The 20,991-nt window shown below is 42.7% G+C and overlaps 1 protein-coding gene across 1 annotated transcript in view; it reads left to right on the forward strand.

The window, feature by feature from the left end:
• SYN2 (synapsin II) overlaps positions 1-9,722 on the forward strand; it is a 160,508-nt gene extending 150,786 nt beyond the window's left edge. The window contains exons 11-13 of the mRNA XM_058845281.1: positions 2,178-2,238; positions 5,987-6,248; positions 8,691-9,722. Of these exons, the coding sequence (XP_058701264.1) occupies positions 2,178-2,238; positions 5,987-6,248; positions 8,691-8,826 (459 nt within the window). The 3' untranslated portion in view covers positions 8,827-9,722. The remainder of the gene's footprint in view (positions 1-2,177; positions 2,239-5,986; positions 6,249-8,690) is intronic.
• Positions 9,723-20,991: the final 11,269 nt, after the last annotated feature.

A 20,991-nucleotide genomic window follows, 5' to 3' on the forward strand; every position in this document is an offset into this window, starting at 1 on the left:
TTTGTTTAGGATAAAATCATTTCTTGGTGAGATGAGAGATATCAGATTGCGAAAGGGCTGGTGCTGCTGAGTGGAGTCAGTGCAAGGTGTGATAAAACCCGAAACATTTCGGTGCAAATGGCAGATTGGCTCCAGCCTCGAGGCACTGGCCAGACAGAAGCCCTGCAGATGTTGCTCTGACATTAAAGTGGATGTGAATTTAAACCACCAGCTGTTTCTAAATAAAACACGACTTTTACCTACACAGTCTTTTGTCTGAGTGGGAAAAGGATAACGCTCATATCCTCCCTGGCCACCCAGTGCCACTGCAGAGAGCCCTGGGTTGGACTGGGGCCCTTGGGAAGGGTAGGGAGCTCATCATGTGCCAATCATGATAATTACAAGATACGGTGTGTGCTTTCTAACAAACCCACGTGGTGTGTTTGGGCCTGCAGAAGGAACTCATGCAGTTCTTGAAGGCCCAATCTCAGAGGTTTCCCTCCCGGAGCTCTGTGCACGTCCCGGTGCCCCGGGAGCAGAGCAAGGGGTACCAGGAGCATCCCAGCTCTGGGACAGGGCAGGAGCTGCTCCTCCAGGGCTCCTTCTCAGCTTCCCACTCCGGGCTGATTGCCCTGCTCCCCACGGAGCTCCTGGTGCGAATGCAGGAGCGCGTTCTCCAGAGCGGATACGCGGATCCCTGAAGGTGCCCAGGGAGCGCGGGGCACCTGCCTGAGGCTCTGAAAATCAGAGCAAGGAGGGAAACAAAAAGAGAGGGCTCCAACCCACTCTGAAGCACTGGGACATTCTCTGGTGGCTTCCTCCCGCCTCACAAAATCTTCTTATTTTCTACCTATGCTCACCCCTTTAGTGATGCTCACCAGGAACTGTGTAACTGGGTCAGGTAAATCAAGGAGCAGAGTTTGTGTGGATCGGTTTTACCCTTCCTTTGGTCTCCTGCAGGTTGGTAATGCTGAATAATGAGAGTTTTAGAGCTGCCCTGTGTCCTTTTGTTTATGCAGCTAAAGCAGACACAGCAGCTTGCAGCAGCTGCATGCACTGGAGAGCTGCTGTGCCATTTGGAACTCGACAGCTGCATTGCTGGGCAGGAATTCAGAGCACTGGGAGCAAGATTTATTCCGTAAATAAAGCACTAGGAGCGAGATCAAATACAATTCTATCAGAAAAAAAACCCCAGTAAGCTCTGCAAGAAACACGTTTAATTGATTTTGCATTTGCTCTTTAATAAATTCTGCGTTTTTTTCCTCTTGACAGATGGCAATTTGGTTTCTGGATTCTTAAAAAAAAAAAATCCTAAGCTATTACATCCAATGATTTAACGTCTTTCACGTTTCAAAATATTAGAGATGGGCCTAGGACACAGTTTGGATTCAAATGCTGTTCCCAGAGGGTGTTCTGCTCCAAGGTTTTGGTTCAGGCCCATCTTTTCCTTTCACAAGTATCCATGTGAAAAGGATGCTGCCAAATAAACCTCCTGTTTTGAAAAGTGAAGTATTACATGTGTTTCTAATAACATGTCAGATGGAGAAGCATGAAGTCATTTCAATTATTTTTATTATTTGTCTGTGGTTTTTGCTTTCTTCTTCCATTTTGCTTAGCAAAACAGTGAAGCTGGAGCAGCCCACCTCCCTCCCCACTTACAGCCAGCAAATCAAAGTGAAACTGTCACTGGCAAAACTCCTGCTGTGCAAACGCTTCTGGATACAAGTGAACATTGTTAAAAATAAATTATTTCTTAAATTACACAAAGGTATCTGTTGAAATCCATTTCCTATCCAGTCTGTCCTAAAAAAAAAAAAAAAAAAGAAAAAAAAGAGCACAGTAGCATTGAGATACAAAAAAAAAAAAATGGTTCCTGGTGCTGGGAACTGAGGATAAAGTCCTTCCCCAAATGGAGGTAAGGTTGGGAAAGCACTCCCTGCATCCTGATCACATGCTGCAAAGGGAAAACAGTTTTTGTAAGAGCTCAGCCTTGGCCTAGGCCAGGATTCATATATCATGTCAGGCAGCAACTAAATTAAAAAATGGTATCTGGAATAAATTTAAAGTATATGTTCAGCCCTAGCAGTAAAGAGTTTTCTAATGAAAATAAAGACAAATTAGTGGAAAATTGAAACCGAGCTACTCTAATTTTTTTTATTATTTTTTTTTTCTCTTCTGTTTTCAAATGTATTTTCCAGAGTGGATCACTAAAGGAGCCAGAGCCAAACAAAATCCCACCTCAGCGACCACCACCTCAAGGTTGTTTACAGTACATTCTCGACTGTAATGGCGTTGCAGTAGGACCAAAACAAGTCCAGGCTACTTAGATAAATGAGACCAAAAGCAAGGGTTAAAACAGAGATGAAAAGTGAAAAAACAATTTAAAAAAAAAAAAAAAAGAAACCAAATTGAAAGCAAAGAAACAAACAATCCTAATGCAAGCATCCCAGTTCTGTTTGATTTGCCATTGTTTCAGTGCTGACCTGGACTGTGTTTTTTCTATGCAGTGTCAACTCTCCCGTCTGGTTGTTTCCTTGTTCCTGTCTGTGCGTGTAATGCTTTCCAACCTTCCTCTGTAAAACTTGTGATTGCAGGGCTGCTGTCAACAGTGTACAAAGAATGTGCCTCTCTAGAGCCCACTGTACATCCTGGATGGTTAGACAGTATTTTTGGAGTATTCGATATCGTTCAGTAAAATCCCCCGAGGTGCAAAGCCCCCGTCCCTTTGCTTACTCTGTGAGTGTGTGCACACTGTACTCATAGCCTTTATTTTTCTGTGCGTGTGCATGACAGATAGGTAGGTGATCCAGAGATATTTTTAAAAGTCTAGATTAGGATTTGCTAGTGAGGCTTTTTATTTATAATTTTATAAAGTTTATTAACCTTTGAGTTTTACTTATACGCGAGTGGAAGTCTGCTATTTCGGGGACTCCATGAAATACAGTTCTTCCCAAGGAATATTTAAAATATCTTCTATTTTACATACTGGTATTCATATTTTTAGTAATTCTGCATTAAATTATTAGCTACAAAGCTATGTAAATGGGCCACCTATGTGCAATATCTCAGTGAAAGTGTGAGTATTTAATGTATCCTATTTCAATTAAGTAGTACCTTTTGTTGTCATTCTGAATTAGTAATCTATGGAGATTTTTAATGAAAACTAATGCAAATACTTTCAAAAAATCTTATACTTACCTAAGATTTAAATCCCAGGTTATTTGGTGAGAAGTACCTCAAGGACTGTTAAACTTCCTGTAAGAGCTCATTTCATTGCAAATACTGAGAAGTGAGGGGATGGCAGACCAAGGTACCTTTAACCAGCTGAGGATCCTGGGTATAGAAAATGCAAGACAGAAAATGTCAGTGGTTTTCTTTACCAACTCAGGTCTCCTATTTTACACCTACAAGTATCCAGAGAGCTGTAAAGAAAATCCAGTCCCGACGTTATCCACATAAATAGGGTTTCTAAGAACTGCTCGACATCAAACATGCAAAAAGGACTTGAGGTGCCTGACAACTGCTAGATTTTCTGTAGGTAAATTCTCTGTGATTTTTACATAAGCGATTTCTAATGCCATGCTATGAGAGCTCCAGGGGCAGGCAGTCGATCTGTTGTGAGAAATCTAGCCTAGAATCACAAGCTGCACACTGCTGGCATACCAGAAAGCTGAGTTGCAAGCGAGCCACAAAACTATAATTTTCATCTTGAATATGTACAAAGATGAGTAGTGGCCATTAGTTTAGTGCAAACAATTATGTTTAAAGGGAAAACAGCCTGATGTTCTACGTCTGTTTTCCCTGCAAACACTGGAAAAAGTTATCAGTGAGTCTCATCATTCTTAGTGTTTCTTTTATTTGTATGAGCTGGCTGGTGAGATGAGAATTAAGGTATGCATTATTAGCTATTTAAATGTTTGTGGTAAGTGCTACTGTTTACTACTTATCAGTAAATTACATGAATATTTTGCTTTAGTGATCAGCATTTGTCTGGGTCAGTGATCATTCCAACGATGGCATTGGCTATTTTGTTCTATATCAAGGAAATTCCACCCAGAAATCAGGTTCACAAACCCTTTCCTCCAGACACCCTAAAAGAGAACAAACCATACTGCCCTGGGGTGGAGAGCTGAATCTGATGACTGATTTTCCTTTTGAGCAGTTGGTATTTTTTGCATGGAGTAGTGCCAGTATTCACAAGTGCTTTTCACACGACATTTGTGCGTTGTGTGTTGTGTGTGTGTGTGGAAGACCTGGGCTGTCTCAGACAGGATTCCAGCCTGTTCCCTGGGAAGGATTCGCAGGGGCACACACAATTCCTACATCCCACAGCCAAGAAACAAGCCAAGATGTCTCTCTGCATGTCAGCATGCTTAGGTGCAATATTGTGGGTAACAGGGAACAGATGTTTTACAGTGTAGGCTTAATGTTCAGTTCTGTTGAGTTATTTTTGGTAAAAGTTTCTTTCATGATTGTTGCCTTTTGTACAACCCAGCTGCAAGAAAGTGAGCAAACGCTGGAAATGTGACAGCAGTATATCTTTTATGTGAAATCTCTTGTACAGCTTAATGTGCAATAAAAGAAAGTTATATCTGTCTTCAGTGTAAAGTTTCTGGCATTCAAGCCTGTACATACAAGTGGGGGAAAGAAACCTTTCTGGTTTTCAATATTGAGTGAAAGGAGACTAATAAGAAAAGGCTCCTTATTAAGATGTTGCAAGACCATGTTATCACCTTCAAATATTTCCTACAAAAGTGGTTCAAATTAATAAACAATGAAGGCACATTCCTTAACATTCAGTACGTGCTATTTATCTTTCTACACCACAACACACTGCTACAACTGTGTTAAAACTCACTGAGGCATTAGCACGTGCTGTCCTCACACACACACACTGAAATTCGTGCAGTGAGGGGAAAGTTAACCATAAAAGCAGTCTTAAAACAAAGAAAAATAACGTATTGCAGCAGTACATCTAGAGATGAAGGTTTGCTTTTAGAGACCTGAGCAGAATAAGTGTTTTACTTGCACTAAATATCTGTGCAAGACTAAGAGTTCCCAGGTATCCAGAAGGTCTAGCTCCAGTTATGTTCTGTGATATTTACAACAGCTCCTATCCTGAGTGAAGCATTATACAAATACTCAGAATGTCATCCCATCCTTTCTCCCCTCAAGTCTGATGCCCTGAGTGCATTTTCATATGCAAAGGTTAAAATTGAGTTATAACAACCATGAGCCCAGGAAACCCCAGTCAGACCTGGGAGCTGAGATACAAGCAGCAAGCCCTGATGTCTGACACAGCATTATTTCAGTCAGAAAGCAGGAAAAAAACCCCACTGGATGATGCTGTAGCTCCTTTCAGCCATGGATTTCACAGCCTGAGTCTCTCCTGCACGTTGTAGTTTCACACTTCCTGCAGTAGTTTGCCAGTAAAGAGCCTTCCTGGTAAAGAGTTAATAGTGACTTTCTTGTGTTTCTTGTAATGTTCTTGACATATCTCACTAAGGGGTTAAGTAAGTTATGAAAATACTTTCAACTAGCCAGAAAATTTCAGCATGAGATTGTTTTACTGCTGTAAGAGTGAATCTAAGAGGAATATTACAGAAATGATTTTAAGACTATGGAGGAAGAAAACTGCAATAACTACACAGAAAATAGTGAATGTCTTGCTGAATTAGATATTACTACTGTGTTACCTCACAGCCTCTCCTTGACTTGGGCCAAAGCTATTCTGGGTGTAACTCCATTGATTTGGTTTGAAGTCAGTACCTGGGATAAATTGGGTGCTATTTAGCAATTTTAAGGCTGATTCATGGGGGCTCCAAGCAGGTTCCTAATGAGTGTGAATAGTGCTATTGCCTCCATGCGAGCACACGGGAGTAGCCTTTTGCCTCAAAAGTAGAGTTAATCACATTGCAGAGGGTGATTTTAAAGTGTTGGATATGAAGTCTGAATAAGGCCTCTTTGCAACGATAACATGATGAAGTTTTTCTTGTACTGAACCTAGGGGGCCCAGTGCATCCCCAAGGAATGCAATCCCAAAGCCAGGAGCCATTGCAGCCCCAGCGCGTGTTCCCCGCGGGGCAGGCAGCAAAGCCCGCAGCCTCGCAGCCCCAGCGCCCGCCCGGACCCACCACCCAGCAGCCACGGCCCCAGGCCCAAGGTCCTCCCAGCTCCAGGTTATCAAAGGAAGCAGAGCCACAGCCACAGCCCCAGCCAGAGCCACAGCCTGCGCCACAGCAGAAGCCTCAGTCGCATCCGCAGCTTAAGTAAGCGTCGCTTTATCCGTTCTTCTTCTCTCCTCGCAGCGCAGCTTTTGTGTAACTGGGATTTGGGGGGTGTTCTGACAGTCAGGGGGAAAATGAATGTGTTGTTCCCAAGTTGAAAATGAGGTTAAATAGTTCAAAAAGTTTAATCCCTGGTAATGGGGGTAAAGTAAGCCGCTAGCGTTAGTTCTAGCCTAAGTGCCGCACAGAGTTCTGTCTGCCCGTTGCACAATTTCTGCCCCAGCCAGGTCTGAAAAAGCATCATCTTTCTTGTCTTTGTTTCCTCCTTTTGGTGCCACTGACTCACGGGCTGGGTGTGCTGTCAGCCTGCCCTCCAAGAGGAAGTCTTATCTCGTTCAACTTTTAACCTTGCAGTCACTGAGACAACAAATTCCTGTTTCCAAAGGCACAATCCCGGCTGGATAATGTTGGACAGTGGCTGCCAAATTGGTTCTTTATTCTGCCCTTGGCTGTGCAGTGGCGCTGCCTGAGTGCTCAAGCCCTGCCCAAAGAAGGCTGCACAAAACTCAAAAAAAATAATTTAAAGAATGGTTGTCCCACTTCTGGAAGATTCCTTACTGATTTGCACCCAGTAAGGAATACGGAAAAATCCCCCCTCAGAGCTCAAACCCAGCCAACAGAAACCTCAGGGAAGCATCAGCAGAGGTGTGCAGTTTTCCAGCACAGCAGCCCTGACATTGCCAGGAGAACCTCAGACACATCTCCTTAGTCTGGTATGTACAAAGACCTGCACGGAGTCTTTGTTTCCTCCAAGGAACACAGATCCCCTTGTTCCTCCCACTCCTGTGCTAACACCGGTGGGAAACAACCCTGGGTCCTCCCTGAGCCCAGCTCAGTGCCAAAGAGATCCTGGATGACGGCACAGTGCAAAGAGGACAATATTTTCCTTGCCTCCCTGGGACAATGTATTTCTTTATTCTGTTTTTTAATCATAAACCCCAAATTGATTCATCCGTCATTTAAGATGATGGAGAATAGAGAGGTGGATTTTTAAAAGCAAGACGGAAATCAGTTTATAGTTTGAAACTTAACTTCTGACGTTGAAGAAAAGCAGACAAGAGCAGTTACAGGAGGATCCTGCCACATGCTGCTTCCCAGCTTTCTCCTTCAAGCTTTTTGTTCACATCCAGATGCATTTTTCTCTTCTTCAAATGGAAGAGTCTCGCTTGAAAATAAAATAACAAAGGAGAAATGAAAGTTTTTAAGACGCAAGCCATAATAAGAGCAGCTTTCTAACTTTCAGAAGCAGCTTTAGGTCCACACCAAGGCTCAGATCTCCTGCCTGTAGGATTAACTCTATTTGCATGTGTATGCTTTGTATTCACCCACATGCTGTTACCTAACCTGTATGTACATGTTATTAATCTGTGAATAAATATTTAATTAGGCTACTTATTGTGTTACTAATCAAGTCAAGTGCTGCTTCCCACCCTCCCTCTTTCAGTGAGTACAAACAAACATTTATCAGTCTATTCTCATTAGCACAACTATAATTTATGAAAAACCTAAAACGCCTGCAGCACTGTTTGCTGTACATTATTAGTTTAGAAGGAGAGAAGCTGCAAGCCGTGAGGAGTCTGAGACAATCTGAATAAGGAAAGTGCTTCAGTTTTACTAGAGCCAAAACTGAAATCTATTGTACTGAGATAAAAAATGAAATCAGGTAACTCATTTTACCAACATAGGAACGTCTTTGTAAAAAGCTGATTACTCCTTAATGTGCTCTATTTCAATTCAAGCCTATTTTTTAGATGTTATTTTGTCTGACAAGTCATGAGTTAAAGTTTTAAACTTTAGCTACTTTCCTTCTTGTTTTCCTTGTAATGTTTTTCATGCTTTTGGGAACTTACACAGGAGTTACATGATAGCACTAAGAATGGAGTAGCATTGCCAGGCACTGCCTATAGAAAAGAGAAAATATATCTGATTTGAGGTATTTTTTCAAAGATATAAAATGTCTTTAAGCCTCTATGAAGGATCTGATGTTCAATACATCCAGACAGAGGGAGAGCACATTACAATTTAGGATTCAAGCTCTTGTAAAATACCTGATTTTTCTCTGTGCACATCTGTTTGCAGCCTCACCAAAACACAATTATTAATCACCCCTGTTGGATTGTGATTTGGATTTGGTAGCCAGGTCCACATTTTCCTCAAGGCTCCAATTCACACCATCCAATTCAGATCTGTAGAAAGGAAACAAAACCCCGGTGTGTTCCTTGAAAGAAATATTATCCTCAAGTCTTGCTCTCAAGTCAGGGGTGCACGGTTGTGTGGGACATAACTCTTGCTGGTGGCAAAAGCCCATTTTTGTCCAGTCTCAGGGACAATTTCCCCTCCTCTCACCGCTGACCCAGGTGTTCGTGGGGTGGAGGCTGGGGGACAGCGTGGCCATGCAGAACTTGTTGTGTTTGTGTCTTGCAGCAAGTCGCAGTCCTTGACCAACGCCTTCAGCTTCACAGAGTCCTCCTTCTTCAGGTCGTCCGTGAACGAAGACGAGGCCAAAGCTGAGACCATCCGGAACCTGAGGAAGTCCTTTGCTAGTCTGTTTTCTGATTAGGCAGCTTCGTGTCCACCTGGTCGAGTCCGACACCGCCGTGAATGTCCCATAGGTTTTGTTCTCCCTGTGCCAGTACCCTTCTCTACTGTGCTCACTGTTGTACCAAGCAATATGTTAAACCTACAGAAACACAATAAATAGCAGGAGGACTTTGGTGAGGGAGATGCCATCCAGGAACACGTAAAAACGCCTGGAAAGAAGGAAGGGTTCCATTGCTCCCACAGAATGTCCGATTCTAAGGTCCTTATCCATTGTAATTTTGTGGCCTTACTGTGACTGAAGTATATAATCCTATTTGAGACTCCTTTGTAGAATTGTGTTAATAAAGCATTGAGGAATGGGTTTCTCCTGGCTTTGCCCATTTCCAATGCCCTGCAATGCATGTGTATTTCGTGTGTAAATGTTTTGTACTGCACAAGTATGGTCTTGACTTGTTCTTGCCTCCCCCATTCAGGAGGCCACTCACACTGACATTCTCGTCAAGCCACGTAAATAATGTGAGAAATTGAAGCAGTTTCTTCCTCCTCATCCAATCCTTCCATCAGCTGGTTGTGGACTTCTGATGTATTGCTGGGAGTTATCAGTACACTAAATGTCATAAATAGAGTGTATATGTACTACTGTATCTCCATATGTCTATTTAAAGAATTTATTTCCAGACTGTAACCATAACTGGGTTTAGTTGCAAAGAATATGCATGATGTTCCCCTTATTTTTGTGAACACCTTCTAATAAATGTAAAGTCCCATGCCTGATTTAAAAAAAATGTCTTCTACAAAGCTTGTTTCAACATCAATATATATTGTCTATTTTGACTGATATCAAGAGGGTAGCTTTATGATTATAAAATATTTGGACACAAATACAGCTGTAAGAAAATAAACTATCACAATGAATTCCTTTGTTGAATCAGCATTATAAAAGAAACACCCTACAAATTGTAGGAATCACATTTACATTTTCTACTGAGTTGTGCGTTTTGAAAATATTTCTCTGACTCGTGCAAACAGAATTGATCCCAGTCTTTGAGGCAGTAGCAGCAGTTTTTAACAAAAGTCATCTGAATCAATCTGAAGCTTGTTACTAATCTCTAGACCATCCATTTCCAAACAATTTTCATGTCATTCTGAATCTCTTAGCATGAGCTACACGCAATCCTTGCCAGGGAGCAGTGCTAAGAGAGGAAACAAGAAAAAAATAACTTAATAATATTAACATGGCTGAGGGAGAGAAAGAGCAACACCGTGGTCACTTAAAAACCCAGTTGGATTTGTAGTGGGTTTGTAGAGACACCTCTGTTTGCCTCAGAAGCGTTAGCTCTTGGAGCTGTGGTAGCTCATGGAGCCTGGGTAAATCACAATCACCTTTTGATGACACAAATCTTTCAGCAGCCCCGGGTTCCTCTGGGTGCAGAGCCCGCGAGGTTGGCAGCGCCGTGTGGAAACTCCAGCGCGCGGAGCTGCGGGAGCTGAGCTCGCCCAGGAGGCTCTGCTTGTCAGCAGGCTCAGCCCATGGGCTCAGCACTCGTCTTGCCTGGAAAATGGGCAGCTCCAGCTGGCCCAGGAAACACTGCTGGCCCTTGTGGGACTGACCACAACGACGGGCTGGGACCAGAGCTGGACAACCCTGCCTAGAGCAGGCCTTAGGGTGAGAGCAGAATGAATCTCTGGGTGAGTTTGTGCTGCAGCAGTGGAAACGTTGACTCACTGCCCTCTGTGAGATGGAATCTCAGCCCCTCGCCTCTGGAGCAGCCCTTGGAGAAGCTCTCTGACTGACAATTCTCTTTTCTTTCAGGAGGAATGCACTGTGGACAGAAGCCTGTTGCTTAGCTGATGAATTCTGCGGCCTAACAGAATGCTCTAACTCTTTTTATTAGTTATTACTTCATAAATACCAGCTAGACTTTGACTTCTTTTAAGCTTTGTCCCCTTTCTGCCCCACACTGGATTGAAACACCCTCCACGAGGCTGCAACAACCACCTTGAGCACTTGGAGAGCCTTTCATGTCTGAGAAGCACTTTACTTTTAGATTAGAAAGATTAATCAAAGTTGCTAACGCAAATTAATTACTGCTACAGAGAAAGCATAGTAATTATGCATAGTTTGGCACGGTTCATGATTAGTACATGCCTGGTTTCAGCAGTATTTAGCACAATATGAATTACAGGTACTTCATTAGTCCAGGCCCCAGATTTCGACTCGAGGCAAAGTTTCTTGCTCATATAAAAATTCCCTCCCACCTCTTCCTGGGAGAAAACGGGTTTCACTACAAGCCTTTGTTTTACCATCTGGAAGACAAAAAAGAAAGAAATGGGAGGAAGAAAAAAAAAAAAAAAACAACAAAAAAAAAGCCAGGGGGATGATGCAATCCAAGGTGCCTGGTGTTTCCTCCCACACAGTGTGCGGAACACGCTGCCTCCCCGCAGTGCCAGCGTGCCAAGGAGTGTCACACACAAGCTGCTGCACGCTCCCCTCCCCGGGCTCTGCCTCTTGGCTAAGGCATTTCATCCATAGCACACCTCCAGAATAGAATCAGGGCAAAAAGGGAGGTTTTATGGAGAGCTGCTCGAGCTTGGAGCGTCTGTTTTGTCTCACTTCTCCAGGGGGCTGTGGTTGGAGTCGGCGTGCGAGGTCTGAGCAGCCAGCAGCCATGGGACTGGACTGGGGAGGGAATTCCAGTGGGAATCTGGGTGTCTGTGGGGGCTCATCTGTGTGAGCCCCAGCCTGGGAGCACCGCTCTGTTCTTCACCTGCACCTTTGCACTCACAGGCAGCTCGCGGTGCCGCAGGTTTCCGTGCACAGCTCTCCATCTTCATTCGCCTTTCACTTAAAAATCAGGAAAAAGCTACGAGATAAACAAAGCTACAATAAAAGCTATAAGAGCAACTAATCAAGTTTAGTCTTGAGATGGAGATGGAGCCGCTTTCTGACCATTAGGCCTGAAGCCAGCTTGAAATGCTGAAGCAGATTTCAAGAGATTGTAATTATGGTCAAAGTGACTAATCCAGCTTTGAAACAACCACTAACTCTCCAGTAAAAATTAGTCAAAATAGCACTGAGGTACTTTGTAAACACCGTGTGTACTTTGCATACTTCCTACCTGACAAAAACAAAGCCCCTTCTCGAGCCAGCGCTGCCTCAATGAACGGATCACGTCCAGGGAAGCTCCAATTTACAAAATTGGGAAGGGCACCACAGTTGTCAGGGCACTGACAGAGCTGAATACTACAAATACAAATTTCCTGTTGTGCATCAGCAGCAGCTCCCAGCAGGGTTGCAGGGGCTGGGTGTGTCAGGAGCCAGGCTGCACAGGGCTGAGCTGGGATCTGGGGGAGCTCTGGGATGGTCAGGGGCATCCAAAGGGACACCCCTTGCCAATGGCTGGGACACAGTTCCCTTTTCCATCTGGACACTCAGCTCTCTCATCCTTGGTGCACAGAATCCCAGAACATCCTGAGATGGGAGGGACCCACAGGATCACCCAGTCCAACCATACAGGGGACAAAAATCCCAACAATCCCACTCTGGGCATCCCTGGCAGCGCTGTCCAAACTCTCCTGGAGCTCTGGCAGCCTCGGGGCTGTGCCCATTCCCTGGGGAGCCTGGGCAGTGCCAGCACCTCTGGGGGAAGGATTCTCTCCAAATATCCAAGCCAAACCTCTCCAGCCATTGCTGGGGTCCTGTTCCTGGTCCCTGTTCCAGCACAGACTCCAAAGGAATTTAATTGTGCTCTGCCTTTCTGCTCCCCTGGCAAAGCAAAGCTGCTCAGCAAGGCAGCGCTGCAAACAAAGAACCATTTGCAAATTCTGATCCTTAGCAGAGTTTATTTTAACATACCAAAAGTAGCTAGAGGTGATTTTGGACTCTGAGCAATTTAAGAGAGACCATCTAAACTGTCCCACTTGTCACCACAAATGGATTTAAGTTCTGAATGACAATACCTGTCTCCAACAAGGAAATGCTTTCCCTTAGACATGCACCTCTAAACAAAAAATTTTAAGATTTTTAAAAATCTCTTATCAAAAGATTCAAAATAGGTACCTGAAATCAGTGATTAGTTTTCCAAATGCATATTCAATTATTCAAATTAGCAGCTAAATTTGCAAAATCCCATCAGTTTCTCTAATTCCTCCTCTTTTTTGAGGAAGAGCATTCCACCTTGAGATGACACTTTACATCAAGTTTCATGAAACAGTGATTTATTCCTCCGTAGCTAAATTATTGCAGCTCAAAAATTAACTCAAGATTAAGAAAGATAATTTTTTTTTTCAAAAAGGGAAAGAATTCAAATAATATTTTAAGTCTCAAGTCAGTTCTTTAGGTTTAAAATAAGCCAAGAAGAACAGAAACAACATTCCCTGTTTCACATTAAGATAGCCCAGGAGAGACATGTTTGGGAGTTTTTTAACAACAAATTACAACACAAAAAAAATTAGAAAGAGGAACAATTTAAACAAAACAAAATTGTGGATTTTTTTTTTTTACTGGGCCTGAAGTTTTAACTTCTTTTAGCATTGCTCAGCACTTCCAAGGGTGGATGTGGGGTTTAAAGACTGATCCATATCACATTATCTGACACTTGAGTTTCCCAGGACAAATTCTCTTTCAAGGCTTTATAACCTCTGAGAAATAATTTTTATTACCTAAAGACAAGATTTTGAGTTGTTGTTATTGTCTTGCACTGATTTGTACTTCCCAGCACCATGAGGACAGCAACAGTAAATAGTAAAAAATTAAAGCTGCTCATGTTCTTCTTGTCCTTTTCTAAATAGGAATGGAATTTTGGTACAAAATCATGCAGATTTATAAAGCACCTACACTGGCAATACAAAAGAACTGTTGTCTCTCCAGATGAGAAAGAAAAGAAACAAGTAGAGCACGTGGGCTGGTATTTTTCCTTTTGGGAGCTCCCTCTCAGAAGTCTGTTACAAGTGTTTGAGTGACAGGCACTTTTCAGAGGTGATGCAGTGAAAGGACTTAAAATTACCCAGCTGGATCTGCTCCATCACTCACAGAATGTCTGCAGAGCTGAAGAAACCCTGGATGGCACTGAAATTAAAATTAACACAGGCTGGGCTCCACTAGTGTGCCCCCCTAAAAAGGGGGTTTCATTTTCCTGTCACCCAGAGCAGTCAAGGTGATCCCCCCAAAGAATTCCTGTGGCTTAGCAGCTCTGTTTTAAGGAAAAGCAAGATGCTGGTGCTTCCTTTCCCCTTTCCCTCAGGAATTTCACATCAAATTCTGCCACCGGAGGCTCCTTTTGTGGGGACTGGAGATAGTGGGCAAAACTTTTTCAGGTAATCAAAGTGTGTGAGGAGACATTTCTTTAATTCACACCTGCTGTAATAAAATGAGCATCTCACAGCCTCTCTCCTAAAGTGCCTCCCCTGGAATCAGGAGTGGCTTTAACACACAAAGAAAGCAGAGGGGGTAAAGCATCCTTGCTTTAAAGCATCCTGTGAGTGCAGGAGCTGTGAGCCCTGCCCTGGGGAGCTGGGGATGCTGGAAACCCTCCAGATGGGCCCTTGAAACAGGAAATTTCCGTCCTGGCTTTATCATCACCGAAAACTTCAGATCTGGGCTGCTTCAAGCCCAACCCCTGCTTTTTATCCCGCTTTCCTTGCTTTGCACCCCAAGTGCCACAAGCACGGGGAATCTTCGGGCAGGTTTTCCCCACAGGAAATTATTTTATTTTTTACCTTCAGTCCCAAACTCCAGTGGCCTCATGCAAGAAGAAACAGGATGTGCCACAAAAACCCTGCCACTGGAATTCAGTGTGCAAACAAGCGCCGCTGCCAGGGTGACACATCGGCTCCCCGTCCACGGGAGATTTGCCTCACACACAATAGATCCACCAAACAGCTCCCAGGGCCAGATTTTTAGCTTAAGAGAAAGGAAATGTTCCTTTCCTCCCCTCTCCTCGTGGGGAAATGGAAATTAGTCACTCCCTCCCCAGCAGCTGAACCAGGGCTAATTGCTGCCTAGCACTGATGGTAATTTGGAGCTGTGCTGAGCTGCTGCTCGTCCTGGTGACAATTTCAATAAATTTACTGGCACTGAGGGCTGGAGGCTTCACCTCTGTTATTGTTACCACACAATTCCAGCCAAACACTGGTCTTTGAACCCCCTGGAAATGGGAGTTGCTGTCTGTGCCCCTGCTGGAGCGAGGTTTGCTCATGGCCTGATGGAGCTGTAACAAATCTGGGTGTATGCAGGAGACCTGTAATTTAAAGGCCTCTGCCCCACCTGCTGTGGGAATGTCTCTGAACTGGGATCAAGGAAGCATTCTTTTTCTTATTTAGATGGTTTTTTGTCTGTTTGCAAGTCATGACTGAATCTATGAAAAAAGCTGAAATGGTTCTTTCACGATGTCTCGACCCCTTCTCCCGTCACACTGAGGTTCACTTCCAGGTGAGCACCACACTCCAATAAGTATTTCTTTCCTCACCTTTGTTCTAGGGTACATTTCTGAAGACATTAGCATTTTTCACACCTTTTTTACTAGAAAGGGAAAGCATTTGTGTTGACTCTGGGCCACAGGAGCTGATGTAATTTCGTGGCAAGAAGACTCCTGCTGCCCTTAAGAATGTCAGTACAAGTTCTGAACTGACTTACCCTCCTCTGGAATAATTATGCATTCCACCCTGGCACATTTGATCATGCAATTCTCCTGCTTTGTAGATTACATGTCTTGAGGAGATACAAAAGGGAAGAGCAAAGGCTGGTTTATTTCTATACCTGCACCTAACAAAATTATACACACACATACACACACCTCAAGTGGGACTTTTAAATGTAAAATTATGTGAGAATTTACAGACTTATTTAATATGTACATTAAATACGGGCATCCTTTTATGCAGCAAGGAGGAGCAAGCATCTCTTGGGAGGAACACAGCGAGCAGGGGGAAAAATACACTGTTAAATTGCAATTGAACAAGCTGAAACTTGTCTGGGTTAAACAGCCCACCCTCAAACTGTAAAAAGCCAAATTTTGCCCTCAGCAACTTCTGAAAAGCAAGCTGCCTTCAGTGGATTTGTGTGAATTTAACTGTCTAGAGTCTCCAGCCACATCAGAATCTGTCTCCCTGATCTGGGAGATAGCAGAGCCCAGCCTAGGAAGTCTTTGGAGAAGAGAGCACTTGGCAATCCCACACAGCATTAAATGTGAGCACAGGATGCAGCTGGGCTCAGAGCTTGGATGGGATGGGAGGGGATGGGAGGGCTGTTCACAACACACAGCCACAGGCAATGTCCCCACCAAGGAGATTTTAGGATGCATTTCTCAGCCTACCCCTCTCTGAATACAGCAAAAGCCTAAAATTGTTTTTTTTTAAATAAAAAAAAAATCAACCAACCAAAAAAAAACCCCAACCCAAACCAAAAAAAAACAAAAGATCAACTCCCCAAAAAAGGCTTCCCCCCAGCCAAGAAAAAAGCCTTAACCAAAACAAACAAACAAACAAACAAAAACCCTAAAATGAAAAGAAAACCCAACAATCTGGAGGCTTAATTGGCCTCAGTTCTCTTTACAAATATCAGATGGTAAAGGCTGACTGAATAAAAGCTGAATTCAATTTGAATACAGTTCTGACAACGGGGGACTAAAACAGAATTACATCCAAGGACACAGAGCAGGTCCTTTGTAGACTGATGACACAAAAGTGGGTGTTGGTAGCAGCAGCACCCTGGGCAATTGTTAAATCACTGGGCACTTGTTCCTCAGGCCAAAGCAAGAGGATTTTTGCTCTCCTCTTGTTTTGCTGCATCCTCCTGAGGTGGAGATATTTCAAATATTTATTGGTTTTATAGACCTTGAGCACATCATGCAGAAACTCAGCAGCAAGGGCACTCAGCTCAACCTAGAGGCACATAAAGGACTTAAATGTTTGATTTTTAACCCTCCTGGAGCATGAATTCCACCATTAATAAGTTCTATTTTGTTCTATAAAACACAGAGTTTTGTTTTTGTTCCCCAAAAAATCTCCTGTAGACTGGTCAGTGATGCTGAGGTGCAAAGTCCCTGTGTGGGGGTCTGTGGGATGAGGGTGGGATGTGGGTGACGCGCATGGGAAACCTCAAATGTTACAAAAAACCACAAAAACTTGCAGTTCTCATCTGAGGTTCAGATAAACCAACAAATCCACAGTAGGAAAGGGGGGAAACTGGGACCCCTGGATTTGTAGCTGAATTTTCCTGTTTAAAACTTACTGATCAATCCAAAACTCAGATTTTCCATGAGTGGCTCAGATTTACCACGGGGGCAGCACACAGTTTATATTCACAAAAATTCAGCTCCTCCTTCTTTTTAAGTTTATTCTCCCAATTAACACACTAAAGACCTCATTAATGAACATTAAAAAAGGCCAAAATTTCCATTAAGCTGCAAAATAGAGTGTTGAGCTGTTACCAGTGATGGGTTTTGTGCTCACTCACACAAATGGCTAACTGAGAATGCGTGGCAAGTTCAAGCTTGAAATGAATTTATTTTTTTTTTAAGCCACCAGTACATAACACTAAACATGATTTAATAATGGAAAGACTGGCACAACCTTAAAGGAATATCATCAAGTAGGCAAGGTATGCTTGTGACTTATTATAAATCAGTTAAATCGAGTCGGAACCATAATCCAGATTCTTTACATAATTATGGCAGGAGGGTGTGGAAGAAGGAATATCAATTATTTTTTAAACTGGAGAGCTTCTAAAGTAAAACAAGCAATACATTGATCTCCCATTTCCCTCAGCTCTCTTGAAAATGGAATTTTTAATTTACACTAATGCTGTAGCAAATTTAAAATCCAGCTTAAAGTTTTGAGGGTTTTTTGGGGTTTTTCTTTGATGCAGAAATTAGAACCATTTTATCAGAATTCTCACCAGGTCAAGCTTAACACTCTTAGGACAATTTCCTCTCTCCTTAATCAAGCTGATCACAAAGTAAATGAAGCAGCATTGCCAGTCCTCATTCCAGTGGTAACAAAACATCATTAACTCACACACAGAAATGACTTAATTCAAATGATACCATCTGGCATTGAGGGCAAAATTAGAGAAGTGACCAAAAACCAAGAATTCATTGCTTTTTTCACTCCATTAAACCTTAAACAATCCCTGTTACAAATTCAATACAATTCCTGCTACAATTCCAAACCAGATCGTTCAGCACTGATTGAAGCAGCAGCAGCATCAAGAAAGAAATATTAGAAATAGTAGAATATTAGAAATATTAGAATATTATATATTAGAAATATTAGAATATTAGAAATATTAGAATATTAGAATATTATATATTAGAAATATTAGAATATTATAAATATTAGCATATTAAAATATTATATATTAGAAATATTAGAATATTAGAATATTATATATTAGAAATATTAGAACATTAGAAATATTAGAATATTAGAAATATTAGAATATTAAAATATTACATATTAGAAATATTAGAATATTAGAAATATTAGAATATTAGAAATATTAGAATACTATCAGAATATTAGAATAGCTTTCCGTGCTTGGAAGCGTTTTGCATGGCAGAAGCCTGATATTTCCTGCAGCCTCGCAAGGTGAGGATTGGGGAGTGCGGGCAGGGTGAGGGCACAGAGCTCCCTCCTCTCGCAGCTCTCGGAACCAGAGGTGTGGCTGTGATTAGCCGCAGATCTTCCGCTGATAAACTCAGCCTTGCATCAGCTCCTGGCTGCGCTGGCGGGTGACTCAGCAGGGCACAGCATCCAGCTCCATCCGCCCGGGACACCAACAACCTGCCCTGCTGCTGCCTCCTGAACTGCCCGGGGCACCGAGCCCGCCGTCATCCGGCCCTGCAGCCTCCCGGCTGGATATCGGGATGGATAACAGGGGATGGATAACAGGGGATGGATAACAGGGGATAACCAGGGGATAAGAGGGGATGGACACCAGGGGATGGATAACCAGGGGATGGATACCAGGGGATGGATAACAGGGGATAACCAGGGGATAACCAGGGGATGGACACCAGGGGATGGATAACCGGGGGATGGATAACCAGGGGATGGGTAACCAGGGGATGGATCCCAGGGGATGGATCCCAGGGGATGCCCAGGGGATGGATAACCAGGGGATAACCAGGGGATGGATCCCAGGGGATAACCAGGGGATGGATAACCAGGGGATAACCAGGGGATAAGAGGGGATGGACACCAGGGGATGGATCCCAGGGGATGGATAACCAGGGGATGGATAACAGGGGATACCCAGAGGATGCCCAGAGGATGTCCAGGTGTCGTGGTTTTGAACTAGTAATTAATAAACAAGGGGGAAAGAAGAATTATTATTTTTCTGCTGTGAGATATGGATTAAAATAAGAGCAAACCAGGTATAAAACTTAAAAGGAATAAAGAGGAGTTTATTGACAAACTACAAGAATAAGAACACCAGAATAAACTTTTAGAAAAAACCTTTTCATTTCTCACTGCTCACTATTCTTTTGTTTACATGACAACAGAGACAAAAACTGTATAATTTTGATGGTTTAAACAGTTTTAATTCTTTCCATAGTCTTTTCCTCAATTTCTGTAGAGAAACAGAAGTTCCTTTCTGTTAATTTATGGAGTTTGTCACAAGAAAACTATTTTTGTTATAGTTTCTCGTTTCTCTGATATCAGCTGCTTAGAGCTACTGTTATTAAAGCCCACCCCTCCCATTCCACATCACTCTGAAATGTGTTATGGGTCATGAGTTTGAAGATAGCATTTTTAAGGATAAGTTAGTCAAAGGCAAAAAAGTATTCTTCATCTGTTTCTGTGAGCTTCACTAAGAAACAGTTTTTCTCATTGCCTCTCAAGGCTTCAAATTTCTCAGCACTTCACTATACCACAATTACTTCACTTATTACTTAAATTTACACTTTGAACACTTTATTCCTCTCCATACTCTATTATGAATTAAAGGGGTTTTTCTCAAGACTTCATTGTTCATTTCCATAGTTTTAACAGAAAGATATTTCAGCTTAATTAAAGCATCTCCTTAATTCTCTACCTTTCTTGAAGTCTCTTTTCTTTCTTGCCACTAGTAGTTTATAAAGTCTCTTTTCATGTTGATTCTTTTCCTTTTCTCTCTCTGGATGAAAAGATTAATCTGCAAGTTTTATCTGGATAAGAAAGAGTTAAAATCTTGCCCAGGTTTTGTAGATGGTTCTGTGATTTCTGCCGGAGCAGCAGCTGAAGCTGTTTTTGATAGAAGATTCTTCATGGCTGCTTTGCAGTGTAGTTGCTGTCTCAGCCTGCCGCAGGTCCAGAGCTTTTCTTCTTTACTCGGCAGTTTTCTAGTGAATGTAGTTACAGTAAACTCTTCAGCTGAACCAGAGATCGGGCCGAGCCCGGCCCAGCCCGACCTAGCTCGGGGCAAGCCTCATCTCCCGGCCGGGAGACGAGAGACGCGGCGGGCCCGGCTCGGCCCCGGCCCGGCCCCTGCCCGGCCACATGGCTTGGGCAGGGAACCGGAGGCCAGCCGGAGCTCCGCCACGCTTCACAGTCAGGAAAACAAAGGAGCACCACAAACTCCTGGGTGTACACTTTAAGGTGGGGTTCACGAGTTGATTCTACTTTTTCAATGGCTAAAACTGCTGTCAATTCTCAGCAATGACCGATAATTGGTCAAGAGAAAAGACTCTCAGGAGACCCCAGCAACTTTAACTTTCTTAAAGGTAAAGGAACTTTATGACATTCCACCCCTTCAACTTGTGAACCCTCACCTAAAAAATTATCAATTATATTTAATATACAACTTAACACAATAAATTGACAGAAAAGAAGAAACAGAACATTCACTATTTTCCACCCCTAGACTTTTATTATCACTGCTATATATAAACTTAAGACAATTATGTTTTGCTCTTAATTAACCTTTTATCTCACAGTAACACTATTAATGTAGTGGTCTAGATTTGCTAATTTTGATTGCCCGCATTTCTCCACCAAGAAATGTCGTGGTTTTGAACTAGTAATTAATAAACAAGGGGGAAAGAAGAATTATTATTTTTCTGCTGTGAGATATGGATTAAAATAAGAGCAAACCAGGTATAAAACTTAAAAGGAATAAAGAGGAGTTTATTGACAAACTACAAGAATAAGAACACCAGAACAAACTTTTAGAAAAAACCTTTTCACCAGGGGATGCCCAGAG

This window comes from Poecile atricapillus, chromosome 9 (assembly GCF_030490865.1).
Source record: "Poecile atricapillus isolate bPoeAtr1 chromosome 9, bPoeAtr1.hap1, whole genome shotgun sequence".
Taxonomy (NCBI): domain Eukaryota; kingdom Metazoa; phylum Chordata; class Aves; order Passeriformes; family Paridae; genus Poecile; species Poecile atricapillus.